Source organism: Aquarana catesbeiana, linkage group LG12, assembly GCF_042186555.1.
Source record: "Aquarana catesbeiana isolate 2022-GZ linkage group LG12, ASM4218655v1, whole genome shotgun sequence".
Classification (NCBI taxonomy): Eukaryota; Metazoa; Chordata; class Amphibia; order Anura; family Ranidae; genus Aquarana; species Aquarana catesbeiana.
In genome coordinates, this window is record NC_133335.1 from 182,726,356 (window position 1) to 182,746,347 (window position 19,992).

The 19,992-nt window shown below is 41.2% G+C and overlaps 1 protein-coding gene across 2 annotated transcripts in view; it reads left to right on the forward strand.

Moving 5' to 3' along the window:
- LOC141113256 (lysosomal protective protein-like) overlaps positions 1 to 2,387 on the forward strand; it is a 98,486-nt gene extending 96,099 nt beyond the window's left edge. For both annotated transcript variants that reach the window (XM_073606271.1, XM_073606270.1), the window contains exon 15: positions 2,102 to 2,387. In XM_073606271.1, the coding sequence (XP_073462372.1) occupies positions 2,102 to 2,185 (84 nt within the window). In that variant the 3' untranslated portion in view covers positions 2,186 to 2,387. The remainder of the gene's footprint in view (positions 1 to 2,101) is intronic.
- The last annotated feature ends 17,605 nt before the right edge of the window (positions 2,388 to 19,992 follow it).

Genomic DNA, 19,992 nt, shown 5'->3' on the forward strand with positions numbered 1-19,992 from the left:
TAATGGTACACTAAGGCACCCTCCGGTATTCCTTTCTTATTCTAACATAGAATTCTTCAAGTGGAGGGCCACCCTAAAAAAAAAAATTACATTAACAGTCTTAAAAAAAATATTAAAAAAAACATTTGAAAAAAAAAAAAATTTTTTACTCACCAGAAACCCCTGTTGCTAGGCAGTCTTCCTAATCTGCCTCTTCCTATTCCGCGGCGCTGTTTCTTCAATTCCTCCTCCTCGGTGAGCGGTCCCGTTGTCTTCTGGGACATGTGTGTCCCAGGAAACAACGGGGCCATTCACAAAGCGCCGCGCGGCTCGCGCATGGGCAGTGAAGCTGCAAGGCTCCACTGCCTGTTTCCCTTAGTTAGGATGGCGGCACCGGCAGTCCATCTGGTGGATGGATCGGCCTCGGGGGGCTGACAATGCGGGCTTGTTGGACAGGTAAGTGTCCTTATTAAAAGTCAGCAGCTACAGTGTTTGTAGCTGCTGACTTTTAAAAAAAAAAAACAAAAAAAAAAGGCTGGAACACCCCTTTCAGTCTGCTCTGAGGTGCTGCCACAAGTGTATCAAGATTGTTAATGCATAATGACTATTTTCCTTACATGAACACTTTTTAACTGTTCACGCTCCCACAGTTGTCTTTCTTGGGCCATTACTCAGCCACACTAAGTGAACCTCTTGTGTCATTTTTTATTTTCCTTCTTTTATACTGTTTAGCCTATACAAACTTTTTTTCAGGTATGGCTGAATACTGAAAGAAAGCTGGGTACCAAAAATATCAACTCCACTGCAATTTAACCATAAGTGACCCCAAACACAGTTTTTTTTACTTTGGAATATTTCTTGACAATAGCTTTAATACAAGAAATACAAGAAGTGAACATGCACCAATGTTTATATATAACCATTAAGATCCCAAAACTAACAAACAACATCAAAGCAAAAACCATACATCCAAGGAAGCAGGTCCTTGACAGCACATCCAAGATTAGGATCCATTGGTCAGCTACATCATCCACCATACACCAGCTGGGTAGGTACATGCCACAAAGACAAAATCCAAAGCTCGGCATACTATGGGAGTCTTCCCTTCTTCAACTTCCATGAAACCCAAGCATAGTTTATATGATGGATGCATGTAACAACTTGTCACCCAATACAACCTCATAAGTGATTTTTGGCACTGTGGAGGATCTGTGGTCGGTGTGAAACTCTTCCTACTAACCAGCCATCATTGCAGCAAACTTTAACAAATTCTACACAAAAAGTGGGAGGGATGGTGGGACAATGTTCCTTCAAAGCTCATTGTCCTTTGGTCCCTTGTCTTACAGATTTGGTCCACCCCTTTTTTGATGCCACTTCCATCCTTTACCAGGCCCTACACGTCTCCGTTCTCTCATCTTCTATACGCCTACCCTGTCATGTGCCCTTTCGTTCAGGGTTGTGCCATTCAGGGCAATCCTTACTGTTGGTCATAGTACCCAGTCAAATTAGTCCCCTGCCTTAGAAAACTAATTGTTGGAACTTGACTGCACCTCCATTCCCTTCTCCGTGTTCCCACATGGGGACCTTCTCTTGCTTTGTGCTGTGTTAATAATTAAATCATTTTGGTATAGACCAAAAGGAAGTCTCAAAAGGAATAGGTACCTTTTTCTGTCAATTGTTCAATAAGCAACATGTTAACCTGCTTCACAGCACTATTACCTCTCTGCTGCCTGTTAATCATCTAATCATAGATCCCTTTGCTTATTATTTTCTAAAGGCCATTTGCCAAACAAGTAAGGTCTAAACAACCTAACCCACTAAAAACCTTTCCTTGTGTTGGGTAAAGCAAAGTCTTCCATCCAAAAAATATCTGTCAACAGGCAGAATTGAAAATCCGTTTACACGACCAAATCTCCTTGTGTATATGAGATTTTTTTAAGGCCACATTGATTATCCCCCACATAATTTGGAAGTCTGGCTCAAGTGTCCAAACTTTGGATCTGATAATGGTATCAACATTTATGGAAGATTAGTGGCTTGAACGAGCAGCGCTAGTCTTAATATCCTGTTCCTCTAAATTACCACTGACTAATAATGATTTCCCTTTTGTTTTGTTTTTTAGGGAGCTGGCCATATGGTAGCAACAGACAAACCCAAAGAAGCTTTAATATTATTCCGTCATTTCATCAATAATAAAACCTTATAGGACATGGCCATCTGTGACGCGAACTCTCAAACTTTTATCAACTGGATTCTTGTAGAATTCTCTGCGGCATCTGTTTGCTACATATTATGTTGCCAATCACAGCAGTTTACTTTTTCTTTGTGATGGTAATGTCCTTTAGATGAGTTGTTGTTTTTCAGAATTATATCATCTGCAATAATAAATGCCTTTTGCTGGATAGATACTTATGTGTGCTGGTATTTTAGCTACATAAAGTTTATGTGGGATTTTTGTTGTTAGGTCCATATAAACAATTTAACATGCTCATGTAATCTCAATAATCCTTTTTAATACTTTAATTTCTGTAGCTTTCATTAATGTCATTTAAAGTATATGTAAACCCTCACCTTATAAAAATAACCCATTCGGATTAAAAAAGAAATGTGTATATAAATAAGAAAACATTATAAATATTTTTCCACCCTTTTTATTTCTTTATTTTTTATTTATTTATTTTAGTTGTCATACATTCAGAGAATTAAACAATTTCATTAATCCATCAATCATATGAGCTCCAACGAATCCATTCAAAATCCAATTAACAGCATTACTCCTATCTTAAATACATCTACAGAAAAAAACAATAACTAGTTATTTGACATAGTCCCCTCATAGCTTCTCTTGTATGCCCTGACAACATACTTTACTAAGAAGAAAAACCTCAATATTTCTGAAGAGGCAAAAGTAGAAGGTAAGAAGCCCCATGAGGGAAAGAATTCCTAAAAAAAAAAAAAAAAAAAAAAAAAAAAAGAGAAAAAAGATAGAGCGAAGAAGAAGAAGAAAAAAAAAAAACACCAATAGGGGAGGGGTTGGAGGGGAAATGTACAGAGGAAAAGGCGAGTCTACTATACCATCATCCAGGGAAGTGAGGGCACCCCCAAGGCCCCCCACTCCTCTCTTCTTCAAATACTCTCAGGAGCAAAGAGGGAACTCCCTTCCTCCGAGAATTTAAATGTGTTCCATTAGCCCCAAGTTTCTAAATATGTCTCCTTTCGATTTTGAGCCGATAATAACAAATCCTCCATCCTATTAACCTCTTCAATTCGTATGACCCATGTAAGAATTGTGGGAGGGCTCGTATCACTCCACTGCCGTACGATACATGATCTAGCACAGTGTTTCTCAACTTCAGTCCTCAAGGGGCCCCAACAGGTCATGTTTTCAGGATTTCCATTATTTTGCATGTGTGATTTAATCAGTTCCACTGCCTTAGTAATTACCACAGCCGTGTCATCTGAGGGAAATCCTGAAAACATGACCTGTTAGGGCACCTTGAGGACTGGAGTTGAGAAACACTGATCTAGCAGCATTAATAAGATGGCGCAAACTTAATCTATTATATGTTTTTGAGACATGTAACAAAAAAATATGGCTGGATCTTCTGGGAGGGTTTACTCAGTAAATTTCTGTGCTAGCCGCCATATCTCCCTCCAGCAGTAGTCCAGTTTAGGGCAGGACCAAAGAACATGGAGTAGAGTCCCTCTTTCCACCTGACACCTCCAACATTTGTCTGGGATATCCGGAAAGAATTTATTAAGTAATGAGGGTGTACAGTACCATCTTGTCATTATTTTAAAATTAGTTTCTTGGATTCTTGTGGATATTGAAGATTTCATTGCAAGATTTACTATCTGCCTATGTTGTGCCTGGGTGAACGTCCGGTCTAATGTCATTTCCCACTTCCTTATATATGGAGGGACATAATCCTTTTGGGGGGCAACCAGTAGTGCATATACCCTTTTTATAAGTAATCACAAACCCTCTGCTCTCAGCTGCTTTAGGATCTTAGAGGTAGGGGAGGAGAAGCTGCAGAACACTGGTCTTCCCAGTGAGTGGCTGCGCAGGAAGGGCTTGTCAGCACAAGTGTGATAATTGGAGGAGAGCAGGCTGAGTTCCCAACCCTGCTAGATAACTGACCGTGCTGTGCTTTTATGCCTAGTGTGTCAGTTTTTAATAGGAAAGCAGAGGAACTGGCAGGAACACCAGGAATTTCACTCAAAGGAACACCTACATGGTACAGTAGGCACATATCAGGAATATGAAATTTTAGGTTGATATATTCTTATTTTCTGTTCCTGTCTTCCAATTTTACTCCTGTGTTGCCACACTAACATACAGGCTTCTGATGGAGAAAAAAGTAGCTATTTCAACAGAAGCTAGGCAAGGTTCACATCTGTGCTTGTGAGGTTGATGCCTTTTTTATATGTTTTTTGTGGCATGTTTTTTATGCATTTTTTTGGTGCGTTGTCATGCCCCCTGCAATTTTTTAATTTTTTTTTGGTAGTAGGCGCAGACTGGTTGTTAATCACAAAACCTGTTTTTGATGTGGTTCCATTAAAGTCTATGGAGCCAAAAACACACCTTTTTGTATGTAAAGTCCCTGGACCTTTCCAAAAAAATGCATTGTAGGAAACTGCAAAGATGTGAATGGGGCCCATAGCATATAATGTTAAATAGTTTGTTGTGCATTTTTGCAGATCTGAACACGCACTAAAAATGCATAGATGTGAATCTAGCCTTAGGCAGACTTGTCCATTGTTGTCACCATTGCGAAAGACAGCCACATGAATACTACGTAGCCATTGCTGGAGTTGCCAAGCGGCTACATTATATCAGAACCATTAAACTAAAATAAATATAACAAAGTGAAAACAAACATTTTACTGAAACAATGGCAGTTGTTTATGATACACAGTGCTTTAGCAAACTAAATGTAATTCACTAGCATTCACACATGATAGTGGATGGAATCTCCGCGATTCTGCCCCACGATTTCCAATCGCTGCAAAACGCAGGACGCGTTTACGATGCCATTACTTCCAAATATCACCCCAATCGCACCGCAAATCGTGCTGCAATCGTGGCAAATCACAACGCGCAATGCTGTCGTAAAAAACAAGCTCATGTTTCTTTTTGATCGCCAAACTTTGTGATTGCAGTGTGATTTACCGCGCAGCAATCGCAGCGTGATTGGGGTGCCAGTAGAAGTAATGGCAATGCAAACGCACCCCGCATTTTGCAGCCATTTAAAACCAAGGGGCAGAATCATGGCAATTACACCCGTGATCATGTGTGAATGCAGCCTTATGCCGCGTACACACGGTCGGACTTTTCGTCTACAAAAGTCCGACAGCCTGTCCGACAGACTTCCGACGTACCTTCGGCGGACTTGCGGCAGACTTTGTTACGAACGGACTTGCCTACACACGACCACACAAAAGTCCGACGGATTCGTACGTGATGACGTACACCGGACTAAAATAAGGAAGTTCATAGCCAGTAGCCAATAGCTGCCCTAGCATGGGTTTTTGTCCGTCGGACTAGCACACAGACGAGCGGATTTCGGGGTCCGTCGTACTTACGACGTAAAGATTTGAAGCATGTTTCAAATCTAAAGTCCGTCGGATTTGAGGCTAAAAAAGTCCGTTGAAAGTCCGGAGAAGCCCACACACGATCGGATTACCAGCCACCTTTAGTCCGTCAGCGTCCGTTGGACTTTTGTAGACGAAAAGTCCGACCGTGTGTACGCGGCATTAGGGTTTACATTTACTTTAAGAACATTAGGCATATGAGACACACACAAAAAAATAAAGTGGACCTGTGCCCAGATCATGCACCATAAATTATTAACATATTGTGAATTAGGAGTAAAACCATTTAGGACAAGCCATAATTATCTCTGTATCTATAAATATTATAGAGAAATTACTTTTCAATGTTCGCAAAACACAGGCCCAACTTTTTTTCTATGAAGAACAGATCCTGGCAGGCTTCTAATTAGGTGATTTAAAGCAATTCTTTCTAATTGGGATTTTAGAGAAAACTGAGTCTCTAGAGATGTATAAATTGGAAAGAAAAAGTATGTGAAGCCATTGGAATTGACCGGGGGCGCACATCGCGGGGATCATTGTTGCGGGGTGTCAGTCTGACACCCCACAACACCGATCTAGGTAAAGAGTCTCTGACGTATTATTGTTTGGCACTGATTGGCATCTATCAGTGACATACATTACAGTACATCAATGCCAGCTATCAGTGCCCATCCGTGCCGCCTATCAGTTCCCATCCATGCTGCCTATCAGTGCCCCATCAGTGCCGCATATTAGTGCCCATCATCAGTGCCCATCAATGCCACCTCATCAGTGCCACCTCATAGGTGCCCATCAGTGCCACCTTATCAGTGCCAGTCAGTGCAGCCCCATCAGTGAAGGAGAAAACTTACTTATTTACAAAGTTTTGTAAATGAAACAGAAAAAAAACTTTTTTTTTTCAAAATTTTCGATCTATTTTTTTGTTTAGCAAAAAATATAAATACCAGTGGTGATCAAATACCACCAAAAGAAAGCTCTATTTGTGGGAACAAAATGATAAAAATTTAGTTTGGGTACAGTGTAGTATGCCCGCGCAATTGTCATTCAAAGTACGACAGCGCTGAAAGCTGAAAATTGGTCTGGGTAGGAAGGTGTATAAGTGCCCGGTATTGAAGTGGTTAAACATTCACAGTGCTGGAGTAAAAAGGTAAGTGAATCCCTAGACTATTTACTTCAATGAAAGCTAATTGGAGTCAGTAGCTTGCACAACTGGAGAATGAAATTAGTTTGGAGGTGTGGTTTGGAGCTACTTTGATTGATAAAAGACAGTCAAACATTTTAAGACTGTTGTTCATAGAAAGCATCAGCTGATGTGAACCATGCATTTCAAAAAGGAGCTCTCTGAAGATATTTAATCAAGAATAAGTGATCTGCACAAGGCTAGAAAGAGATACAAAGCAATTTCAAAGTATTTAGCCATCCATCATTCGACTATTGGACAGATTGCTATAAATGGAGACAGTTTAGTCCACTCTTCCTAGAAGTGGGCACCCAGCCAAGGTGACTCCCAAGGCACAACGCAGAATCTTCAATGAGGTAAAGAGAAACCCACGATTAACAGCTAAAGGCTTGAAGACATCACTGGAACTAGTGAACATCCCTGTTCATGAGGCTACCATATGTAAGTCTTTGAACAGGCAGGCTGTTCATGGTAGAATACCACGGAGGAAGCTGCTGCTCTTCAAAAAAATGAATGCTGCATGCCTGAAGCTTGCCAAAGAGCACCTTGGCAAACCATAATGCTAATTGGAAAAATGTTTTGTGGACTGGTGAAAAAAAAGTTGAATTGTTTGGGAAGAATACTTAGCACTATGTATGGCACAAAAAAGGCACAGCTTACCAACATCATAGCACCATTGCAACAGTGAAAAATGGTGCAGTAAACGTCATGATTTGAACTTGCTTCGCTGCCTCAGGGCCTGCACCACTTCCCATCATCAAGGGGAAAATTAATTCCCAAGTGTATCAAAATATCCTTCAGGAACATTTCAGGGTTGCCGTCCCACCACCCATGTAGAAAAACAAAAAATAAAAAGTGATCTGGCACATACCACAGTGACAAGCTTCGATCCCCAATAGTAGTTGCAAACAAGAAAAAGCTTTGGTCATGGGAATTTAAATGAGGGAAGTCACTGAAAAAATAATATAGTGAAAATAGGTAAAAATATAAATATAATTTATTCTGAAATCAGAATCAAACCATATCATGATTGAGTACATGCTGCAATAAAGTAATAAATTCATGACAGGCCATGGAAAAACCAATATATATCACATAGTAAATAAATGAATCCATAGTATACAGTACATAATAAATTTATACATAAAAAAGAACATAATAAATAATAGTATATACATCAGACAGTCCAGACCTGTAATTTGAACTTATAATTGGTAAAAAGCATACATGATAAACAAAATGAGCGATTTCATAAAAATACAATAATAAAGGGTCAGATGGTCTTGGTATAACGGAACTCTACGCGTTTCGTGGAGTAATATCCACTCATCAGGAGTAAGATGTAAAATGTCTGAAAAATGTAGAAAAAAAATCTGAAAAATATATAAAAACGATAAGACAAATTCCCTAATTGGGATCAGACATGTGGGATGGTACGTACATATTAGTTAAAGCAGAACCCAGCTTGATGTGGGAAAAGGGGAAGGCATCAGGTGCTATGTCTCACCTGGGGCTGAGGCAGGAGCAGCCCTATTGGACCACGGCAACAGCTTAGAGAGGGGTCAGGATTTCCAAAAAATGATGCATGTCAGGTGAACAATTGGGGGACACATCTGACCTGCACCAATCTGAATAAATGCATGACAGTGTCTGAATATAACTAGGTAAATATAGACATAAATCGAGAAAAGGTGAGGATATTGTGAGAAATGTGGCCAAAAATCTGGAAAGACATGAGTGTGTGAAAAAAAAAAGGGGGGGAGAGAGAGAGACATGAGTGAGTCGCCCTCCACTGCACGTCATTAAAAATCTACAAAGCACAGAAGCAAAAAACGTGATAATAAAACCAAAACTATGAAAATAGTGAAAGGCGTTGTTTAAACACTTAGACTAAAATCTAGTGGAACCAATTGCCTTCAGAAGTCACCTAATTAGTAAATAGAGTCCACGTGCATGTAATTTAATCTCAGTATAAATACAGCTGTTCTGTGAAGCCCACAGAGGTTTGTTAGAGAACTTTAGTGAGCAAACAGCATCATGAAGGCCAATGAACACACCAGACAGGTCAGGGATAAAGTTTTGGAGAAGTTTAAAGCAGGGCTCAGTTATAAAAAAAATATCCCATGTCACAGAGCACTGTTCAATCCATCTTCCGATAATGGAAATATGGCACAACTGCAAACCTACCAAGACATGGCCATCCACCTAAACTGACAGGCCGGGCAAGGAGCGCATTTCAGGCCAAATTTTGTGCTGAATTTGGACCTGAAATGCACCAAAAGACGCACAGCGTTTTTCTGCAAAACGCACTGAACCTGCTGCGGAGATATGTGAACTGGCTCCATAGAGAGCTGGTCAAAATCTCCCGCTATTGCGAATTGGATGCAGGGATCCCGCATCCACTTCGCAATGGTGTGAACCCAGCCTAAAGGGAGCTGAATACAAATGCATGACATACTTTTCAAATATGTATTTGCAAATAATTTTGAAAACCATTTATCATTTTCCTTACACTTCACAATTATGTGCAACATTGTATTGGTCTATCACATAAAATCCCAATAAAATACATTTACATTTTTGGTTGTAACATGAAAAATGTGGACAATTTCAAGGGGTATAAATACATTTTCAAGGCACTGTACATAATTGTTGGAAGATCTATAGGAGGCTGCACGATAAGGCTGTAGTATGGACACTTTATAGCACCCCTGGACTCACCTAAAAAATCCAAGAATCTTCCAAAATGAGTGACATTAACCACTTCAGCCCCGGAAGGATTTACCCCCTTCCTGACCAGAGCACTTTTTACAATTCGGCACTGCGTCGCTTTAACTGCTAATTGCGCGGTCATGCAATGCTCTACCCAAACGAAATTTGCGTCCTTTTCTTCCCACAAATAGAGCTTTCTTTTGATGGTATTTGATCACCTCTGCCGTTTTTATTTTTTGCGCTATAAACGGAAAAAGACTGAAAATTTTGAAAAAAAATGATATTTTCTACTTTTTGTTATAAAAAAAATCCAATAAACTAAATTTTAGTCATACATTTAGGCCAAAATGTATTCGGCCACATGTCTTTGGTAAAAAAAATGTCAATAAGCGTATATTTATTGGTTTGCGCAAAAGTTATAGCGTCTACAAACTAGGGTACATTTTCTGGAATTTACACAGCTTTTAGTTTATGACTGCCTATGTCATTTCTTGAGGTGCTAAAATGGCAGGGCAGTACAAACCCCCCCCAAATGACCCCATTTTGGAAAGTAGACACCCCAAGGAAATTGCTGAGAGGCATGTTGAGCCCATTGAATATTTATTTTTTTGTCCCAAGTGATTGAATAATGACAAAAAAAAAAAAAAAAAAAATTTACAAAAAGTTGTCACTAAATGATATATTGCTCACATAGGCCATGGGCATATGTGGAATTGCACCCCAAAATACATTCAGCTGCTTCTCCTGAGTACGGGGATACCACATGTGTGGCACTTTTTGGGAGCCTAGCCGCGTACGGGGCCCGAAAACCCAGCACCACCTTCAGGATTTCTAAGGGCATACATTTTTGATTTCACTCCTCACTACCTATCACAGTTTTGAAGGCCATAAAATGCCAAGATGGCACAACCCCCCCCCAAATGACCCCATTTTGGAGAGTAGACACCCCAAGCTATTTGCTGAGAGGCATGGTGAGTATTTTGCAGCTCTCATTTGTTTTTGAAAATGAAGAAAGACCAGAAAAAAAATTTTTTTTTTTTCTTTTTTCAATTTTCAAAACCTTGTGACAAAAAGTGAGGTCTGCAAAATACTCACTATACCTCTCAGCAAATATCTTGGGGTGTCTACTTTCCAAAATTGGGTCATTTGGGGGGGTTTTGTGCCACCTGGGCTTTCCATGGCCTCCGAAACTGTGATAGGCAGTGAAGAGTGAAATAAAAAATTTACGGCCTTAGAAAGCCTGAAGGCGGTTCTTGGTTTTCGGGGTCCCGTACGCGGCTAGGCTCCCAAAAAGTCCCACACATGTGGTATCCCCATACTCAGGAGAAGCAACAGAATTTATTTTGGGGTGTAATTTCACAAATCCCCATGGCATGTTTGAGCAATATAACATTTAGTGACAACTTTGTGCAAAAAAAAAAAAAAAAAAAAAATTTGTCTCTTTCCCGCAACTTGTGTCACAATATAAAATATTCCATGGACTCGACATGCCTCTCAGCAAATAGCTTGGGGTGTCTACTTTCCAAAATGGGGTCATTTGGGGGGGTTTGAACTGTCCTGGCATTTTATGCACAACATTTAGAAGCTTACGTCACACATCACCCACTCTTCTAACCACTTGAAGACAAAGCCCTTTCTGACACTTTTTGATTACATGAAAAAATTATTTTTTTTTGCAAGAAAATTACTTTGAACCCCCAAACATTATATATTATTTTAAAGCAAATGCCCTACAGATTAAAATGGTGGGTGTTTCATTTTTTTTTTTCACACAGTAATTGCGCAGCGATTTTTCAAACGCATTTTTTGTGGAAAAAACACACTTTTTAAAATTTTAATGCACTAAAACACACTATATTGCCCAAATGTTTGATGAAATAAAAAAGATGATCTTAGGCCGAGTACATGGATACCAAACATGACATGCTTTACAATTGCGCACAAACGTGCAGTGGCAACAAAATTAATACATTTTTAAAAGCCTTTAAAAGCCTTTACAGGTTACCACTTTAGATTTACAGAGGAGGTCTACTGCTAAAATTACTGCCCTCGATCTGACCTTCGCGGTGATACCTCACATGCATGGTGCAATTGCTGTTTACATTTGACGCCAGACCGACGCTTGCGTTCGCCTTAGCGCGAGAGCAGGGGGGACAGGGGTGCTTTTTTTTTTTTTTTTTTTTTTCTTTATTATTTTTTTGCTTTTTTATCTTATTTTTAAACTGTTCCTTTCATATTTTTTTTTAAATCATTTTTATTGTTATCTCAGGGAATGTAAATATCCCCTATGATAGCAATAGGTAGTGACAGGTACTCTTTTTTGAAAAAATTGGGGTCTATTAGACCCTAGATTTCTCCTCTGCCCTCAAAGCATCTGACCACACCAAGATCGGTGTGATAAAATGCTTTCCCAAATTCCCAATGGCGCTGTTTACATCCGGCGAAATCTAAGTCCTAAAATGCTCGTAGCTTCCGGTTTCTTAGGCCATAGAGATGTTTGGAGCCACTCTGGTCTCTGATCAGCTCTATGGTCAGCTGGCTGAATCACCGGCTGCATTCTCAGGTTCCCTGTTGAGACAGGAGAGCCAGAGAAAAACACGGAAGACGGTGGGGGGGGCATTCCCTCCCACTGCTTGTAAAAGCAGTCTAGAGGCTAATTAGCCGCTAGGATTGCTTTTACATGAAAGCCGACCGCTGGCTGAAAAGAATGATACCAAGATGATACCTAAACCTGCAGGCATCATTCTGGTATAACCACTCAAAGTCGTGAATGGCGTACCTGAAGACAAAAAAATGGTTAACAATAAAGCACAGTAAACGGTAAAGTATAAAAAATTGCATACCTGAAAAGCAAACATGATAAAACATAATAACAATAAAACATTGCAGAATAGAATACAGTAAAAAAGAGCAGAACACCAGAGAGAGAATAGAGAGAGAGAGAACAATAAAACGACAACTATTTTTTTTTATTTTTGTTTGTGTTTTTTTTTTTTTTTACACTTTTTTTTTGTAACTGTAACTTTTATAACTGTAACCGGTTCCAGGTTCGGGTCTCTCAAAATGCGATGGCATCTTGGGAGACCCTGTGAAAGTGTGCCTAGTCTGTGCAATGCTGTACCCTACGCTAATACTCAATTAGTGAATGGTAGCGTTCAAAACATTCACCAATGCAAAGACCAGGATTATCAGGACAGGAGGGACAATAATAGCGGGTGTCACGTCTATATCCGCGCTTGCTGCAGACACATCTTTTTTGGGGGGGGTTCGTTGGGAAGGGGTACTCGGGAGGACATATAAATGCCTCTCATGCAGCCGACTGCATTTGGTTGGGGATGTGAATGGGGGAAATACGGGCGCTGCAGAAGTGGTGGGTTCCCAATTAGGATTGGCGAATGCAGCAGGAAGGGCATTATGGGCACGACGGGCCTGTGTTTGTCTTTTTGGTGGCAGCGGGACACTACTTGTGCTTGCCACCTCACCAGCTTGAACTGCACTTATGGGACTCGCCACGTCACCAAGTGTTACTGCAGTGCTGGTATGACTACGACCGGGGTGTACTAGGCCGCTGGCGCTTGCCAGTTCACCAAAACGCTACAAAAAAAAGTGACAGTGATCGATCGATACTGCACTTGGGTGGGCTGGGCTGGGCCGGGCGGAGGGGCAAAACGCAGGTGCTAGCAGGTATCTGGGCTGATCCCACTAACACTGCGTTTTTGGGAACCCTAAACTGCTGGGGACGCTAGTATAGATCTGATCGGATCAGATATTGATCCGATCAGATACTATACCACTAAGGGAGGTGTACGGTGCGTGCGTGGGTGTTAGTGGTACTGGCGCTAATCTGACGCTGCTTGGGGCTGGTGCTTGCCAGTTCACCAAAATGCTACCAAAAAAACTGTTAGCGATCGCAGGGATCAGGCCTGACTCTGCGAACGCTGCAGTTATGCATTTAGTGTTTTGTAAGTGACAGTGATCGATCGATACTGCACTTGGGTGGGCTGGGCGGAGGGGCAAAACGCAGGTGCTAGCAGGTATCTGGGCTGATCCCGCTAACACTGCGTTTTTGGGAACCCTAAACTGCTGGGGGCGCTAGTATAGATCTGATCGGATCAGATATTGATCCGTTCAGATACTATACCACTAAGGGAGGTGTACGGTGCGTGCGTGGGTGTTCGCGGTACTGGCGCTAATCTGACGCTGCCTGGGGCGATGCATATCACCGCCGGGCGATCAGGGGGCTAAACCTTTATTCGGTAATAAACGGCGGGTGCCCTGACACTAAAAAAAATAAACGAACTAACCAGCGTCACCCGTAACAGTTATACGGTGATCAGTGGTGAAAGGGTTAACTAGGGGGCAATCAAGGGGTTAAAACATTTATTAAGTAGTATATGGGGGTCCCTGTCGCTATAAAACGCTGACAGCGAACCTAAATATTTACGTTCCTAACTAGCGTCACCAGCGACACTAATACAGCGATCAGAAAAATGATCGCTTAGCGACACTGGTGACAGGGGGTGATCAAGGGGTTAAAACTTTATTAGGGGGGGTTAGGGGGGTACCCTAGACCTACAGGGGGCTAATACTAACTGTTCTACCACTGCTAACTGTCACAAACTGACACTATGCAGTAATCAGGAAAAAAACAAAACAAAACAAAAAAACCTGCTTGGTGTCAGTTTGTGACGGGGGGGGGGGGTGATTGGGGGGGGATCGGGGGGCGATCGGGGGGGGATCGGGGGTGTTTAGTGTGCCTGGCATGTTCTACTGTGTTGTGTGTGTGTGTTGGTGCACTTACATGTCTTCTCTCCTCGGTGCTGGAACGGAAACTGGCCAGCCGAGGAGAGATGACATCACATCCTCTGCCTCTGTGTACTATACAGAGGCAGGGGATGTTTCTCATTGGCTGGGAGCGATCGCGAGGGGGGGGCCACGATCGGATGGCCTCCCCCTCGTCTCTCAACTCTCCCAGCCAAACGCCGACCGCCGATGGCACCGGGGGAAGGTCCGATCGGACCCCCCGCCCGCGGGAAGGCAATCACGTACCAGGTACGTGATTTTGCCTGCCCGTGCCGCTCTGCTCACGTATATATGCGTGAGGCGGTCGGCAAGTGGTTAAACTATTTATCACAATCTATAGGAAGCCCTGGTATCATATTGTTTGCCAAAAGCATTGTATTAGGCAGGGCTTTTTTTCAGCGGGAACGCGGAGGAACGCAGTTCCGGCACCTCCAGCACTGGATGTATGTAATAGCATGGGGTGTGGGGTGTGGGGTGTGCTGGAGGGTCTATTGATGTTGGCTGCTGGGGGGTCTATTGTCACTGGTAGGGATCTGATTTTGTGTGAGGGTCTATTGTTGCTGATGGGGAATCTATTGTTGCTGGGGGATCTACTGTTGAGGAAGAGGTCTATATTTCCTGGCTGCTGGAGGATCTATTGATGCTGGCTGCTGGGAGATCTGTTGCTGCTGGGGGGGGGTCTAATGTTGCTTGCGTGGATATTTTGTTACTGCATGTGATATTTTATTACTGCATGTGATATTTTGTTGTGGGTGGTTCACTGTTGCTGCAGGTTATCTATTGTTGTTGGGGTGGAGTCCATTGTTGCTGGGGGAGTCTATTGTTGTGTGGGGATCTATTGCTGGGATTCTATTGTTGCTGGCTGCAGGGGATCTATTTTACTGCTTTTCTTTTTATCATTAACATGTTCCATACAAATGTTTTAGCACCACAAAATGATACTTGGTTCTGTATTCTCTAAAAGGGGCAGTACTGGTAGGTGGGTAGGGGGTGGAATCAAGGGACGGTGGTCAGAGGTGGGTAGGGAGCAGAGACAAGGGGTGTCTCAGACGGGGGGAGTTCCTGCACCTATTCTCCAAGAAAAAAAGCCCTGGTATTAGGACAACAGGATCCTTATTCTTGACTTTAATGATTCTCGCACACACAGATATGTTTAACTAGCAAAATACATTTATTAATGGATACATAATAAAAGCAATAGGTCATTTAAAGTACATTACAATCATTAAGAAAAAGCTAATTTTATAACTTTTGTGATTGGTAACACAATAGCTAAGAGATAGCATGCAGAATATTATAAATGTCTGGTTTTAGATTCATGTTCCGGTGTCATGGAGTGGAGTCATCTAGAAGGGCTTGTTATTGATAAAGTGATGGAATATGATGAAAGCTGCTTCGGGTTTGTCTTCTGGTACCATATGACCAGATCCCTGCAAACAAAAAAAGGAAAATTATTTTCTATAGGAAATGGTAATTAGTGGTAACTGGAATACTTGAGAGGATGTGAAAGAATAAGTGAAAGGGTTTTTAATTAAAGCAGACCTTGCAGGAAAAATGGAAGGCACGCTTAATATATTAGGGCACCCTTTCCTACCACAAATTGCAGCTTTACACTAAGAAAAAAACCTGTATTGAAAAAAGGATAAGTTCAGCTTTCATAACATGTTACATGTTACACATCCATGTATTATACCCAGGTAAAGTTCACATCTATAATACAAAGAATGTTTCCATTTCTACAAAACTGGTAAGAATCTCAACGCGTTTCAAAAACACTCCTTCTTCAGGAGCCCATGTGAACACACTCCAAAGAGCTAGACTCATGCAATAAAGTTTCAGTGAGTCAGCATTAATGATGAAACAGCAAGGAGCATGTAATGGATCAAAGGCTCATGCACGTGGCATCAACAATTTACCATAAACTATAGACTATCGCTCCACATCAGTAGAATATGCATGTTTGTGTCAATTGGCATTTACAGATAAATAATCTTCAAATAATAGTGGAGCACACTGGTCATATGTGGAGATTGCAACAACGGTTTTATACTTTTGTGTCTGTCAAACATCCATCATGGAGGCTGCTCGTAGACATGTGCATGATGAAAAAAATTCTTTAGTTTGGATTTGCTAATCTAGTTGTTTAGTTTCGTTAAATTCGGTTGATTTGTTCAATTTGTATTCGGTAATCGTATTCAGAATTCGTATTCGGAATTCATTTTATGTCTTTTTCTAATTTTCTTTAAATATTTATCGATTTATTTACGCTCTAAACGTTCGAATCGATACAATTTTAATTCCGCCAAATGGAAAACTTTAGGTTTTTTTTTCAATTCAAATGTGGCAAACTGAACAAACAAAAGAAAAATCTTCATCAAATGATTACAATGACTCTTTAAATCACCTTTGGCCTAAGTAAAACAGCATTACTTTGAAATGGTACTCTAATAACCCACACAGTCTTTGATTTCAGAAACATGTTTACAGTTCGAATTCGACTAGAATTTGATGTAAAATTCGATTCGAATTTCATACTAATTTCGTTTCATTATTCGGAGCATTCGGTAAACTTTGTTTATACTGTAATTCAGGTATTTGGATATATCTGAATCATCAAATAATGAAAAATTTGTTTGAATATTCGAAACGAACTGCACATGTCTAGCTGCTCGTGAAAACTACATGTTTACCATACAATCAGAAAGTTTTCATTAGTCCAAGTGCTGTTAATACCATGTTTATATATGTACCCCCCATTGTTAAAAATGGGGCTATAGTGTAAATTTAGTTTTTGGCTGAGCTGTAAACAGCTCAGATTTGATTGTATATTTGGTTCTGTTCTAAACTTGACTGAGTTGTGCATTTCTCACTGTTGCCAGCAGGTGTCACTGGTACCACAGGAAAGTATGAGAATTACAACTAGGTTGAGCTGTATTTAATCTTCTTTTTCCGGAAACAGCCCAGTAGGAGGTTCCTGGCCACTGTGCATTCTGGGAAGGGGTATTTATTGGACAGAGGCCATGTGCTCTTAGTCAGTTTGTTACCTTGGCACCCTCCTGGCCCGAGGATGTGCTGCTGCAAGTTCTGCAAGTAGGCCCAGAAGCCTGTCTGGGGCCTACTAATCCTGTGGTGGTCCTTAGGCTGTCTTGCCTGTGTGGAAGAAGCCGAGCCAAGCTGAGGAGATCCAAGGGAGGTCCCTTGCTGGAGAGGGCCAGGATGAAGGCCGGTCTCTCAGGAGGGCCTGGTGACTCGTTTGGAGGACGCACTTATATCTAAAATACCCTTACAGTATCGCCGGGTCAGCTTAAAGGTTCTGGTACTGTCAAGCTGTTCTACAATCTAAACAAGGTAACTAGCTCCTGGCTGCTAAGTCTGTGAGAGAGACTTATCCAGGAGTTCTACTGGCTGCTAAGTCTGTGAGAGAGGCTTGTCCAGACATTATACCGGCTGCTAGGTCTGTGTGAGAGACCTATCCAGGTATCCAAGATCTTTTAAAAGAAAGCTGTTTTGCCTTTGGATTCAAGGAGTCTGTAAGTGATCTGCTAAAAGGGTATCTGAAACCTCCCGTAACCCTCTCTCCTACTAATTCTCTCAAGTTCTCAATAAAGCATTGAAAAATACTTAAAGTGACTGGCGCCCAAATTCTGTTCTAACTTCCCATTATAGTCATGGACTCCGCCCTGAGGTGAATGTAAGCTCGCTCCCTGTATCTGGAGGTACCTCTTTGCTCCCAGTAGACCCAGGGGGGCGCTACATATAGAACAGTGCTCTCCAAACTATGGCCCAGGGGCCGGATGCAGCTCCTACTTACTTTTATCCAGCCCTTGGGGCACTATTCCTCCCACTGACAACAACAATGGGACACTGTTTCGCCGTATGATACCAACGCTGGGTCCCACTAATACCAAATGTGATGATGTTTATTCCCACTGATGTCAGGAAAGTTTCTGCTCTTGCTGGCTACAGTCCGGCCCCCCTAAAGTCTGAAGGACAATAAACTGACCCTTTGTTTATAAGGTTTGGAGACCCCTGATATAGAAGATAATGGGGTTGATTTTCTAAAGGAGTAAGTTCAGGAGTAGAGTAATTCAAAAGGGAATTTTCACTTATCTTAGTGAAAATTCTCTTTAAAAAGAATAGGATATTTGCTCAAACACAATATTGAAAGTCATCACAACATTAACATTGCTCGTCCACAAAGTTCACTTTGCTAAGTGATAAGGCCAATATTTCTTTAGTAAATCAACTCCAATGCATGAAGTATAAGATTCATGACTTTGGCACAGAAAGTTTGACGATGGTGTGGAAAGATTTGTAGAGAGACAATATAAGAGTAGGGAAGACATAAATAAATGAGTAAATGAGAAAGGTGAAATAATAGGAATTGTACGCAATAATGAAGGTAGGAGAAGCTCCAAAATAAATATTACTCATATGGTACCTTCACAGTCAGAAGTGTAAGATTGGCATATTGCTTCACATAACCGGCAATCTGTGGAGAATCCTCCTCTGTGTACCACCATACACTGTAAGGAACCTGCAGCTACATGGTATAAAGAATACATTACACAGTGAAAGCCGGTGAACAACACATGCAGATCATGTATTCCAAGGTGAGCTGAATTTAAAGTGGAACTTCAGCCAAAAGCTTTATTTAATTTGGATTTAATGTCTGAAAGTTTAGAACATAATGTTTTTATTGCTGTCTGTGTCAAAATTGAGGCGAGCCATTCACTTTATTAAATATAAAATGTATCAGTTGTCACTGGAAAAGGAATAAGGGAAAAACTCCCAATGGGGACCCTGGTATCAATGACAAATGTCAAAGATGACAGCCCCCCTAATTTTGGGGAGATATACCCACACTTCCTGTTGTGTCTCTGGGACAGAATAAGAGGGAACATCTTCTCAATGGTAACACAGACAACGTAACAAAGGATCTGACTCCTCTTTATCCAAAACAGAAAAATATGGCTGGAGAGACACCTCAATTTACTATTAAATATGTATTATTATAACTGTGTGTTACAGAGATCTATGTGAATAAAAGTTGCCTGCATGAAAATATGTTCATTCCCTATGGCCCCACTGTATGTAGGAACATAGCCACCCTCTCTTGCTCGCACCTTAGATAGACTATGATATTTGTAGATGACCGTAACTAACGTGCACAGCTCTTTCCAAACAAACAGATGTGGGGGGGGGGGGGCAGAGGTTCAGTTCAGGCTAATAGAGGACATTATAAGTAGTCAGAAACAATTTCATGAAAAATAGATTACAGGGCTAAGTAGTGGATTTTTATTAATTATTTTTGGAGAATAAGGATATTATTTTGTGTCAATTTAACACCAGCTACTACTGGGAAAAGTTGCACCCCTTGCCCTCCCCTTTCTGCCATTTCTGCCATTCACCGAACTCCTACTTTTAGTGGCCCACACTGCATCCCTTTCTGTGAATGGACAGCAGAGATCCTGTCAATCACCTGCTCCTCCTTCATTCACAAAACACCATGTATTATAGGACAATAATAGCACACGTTCTGTGAACTGCAGAGAGGACAAAAGAGGGCCAGCGGGTGGTGCAACTTTCCTCAGTAGCAGGAGAGGGGGAAATACGGGGATTATAGCGGTGCCAAAAACAACAACCATATTTAAATAAAAAACATGTATTTTTATTAACAAAGTTTTAAAAGGAAAATTATAGAGATTACAAAAGTAAGGTGT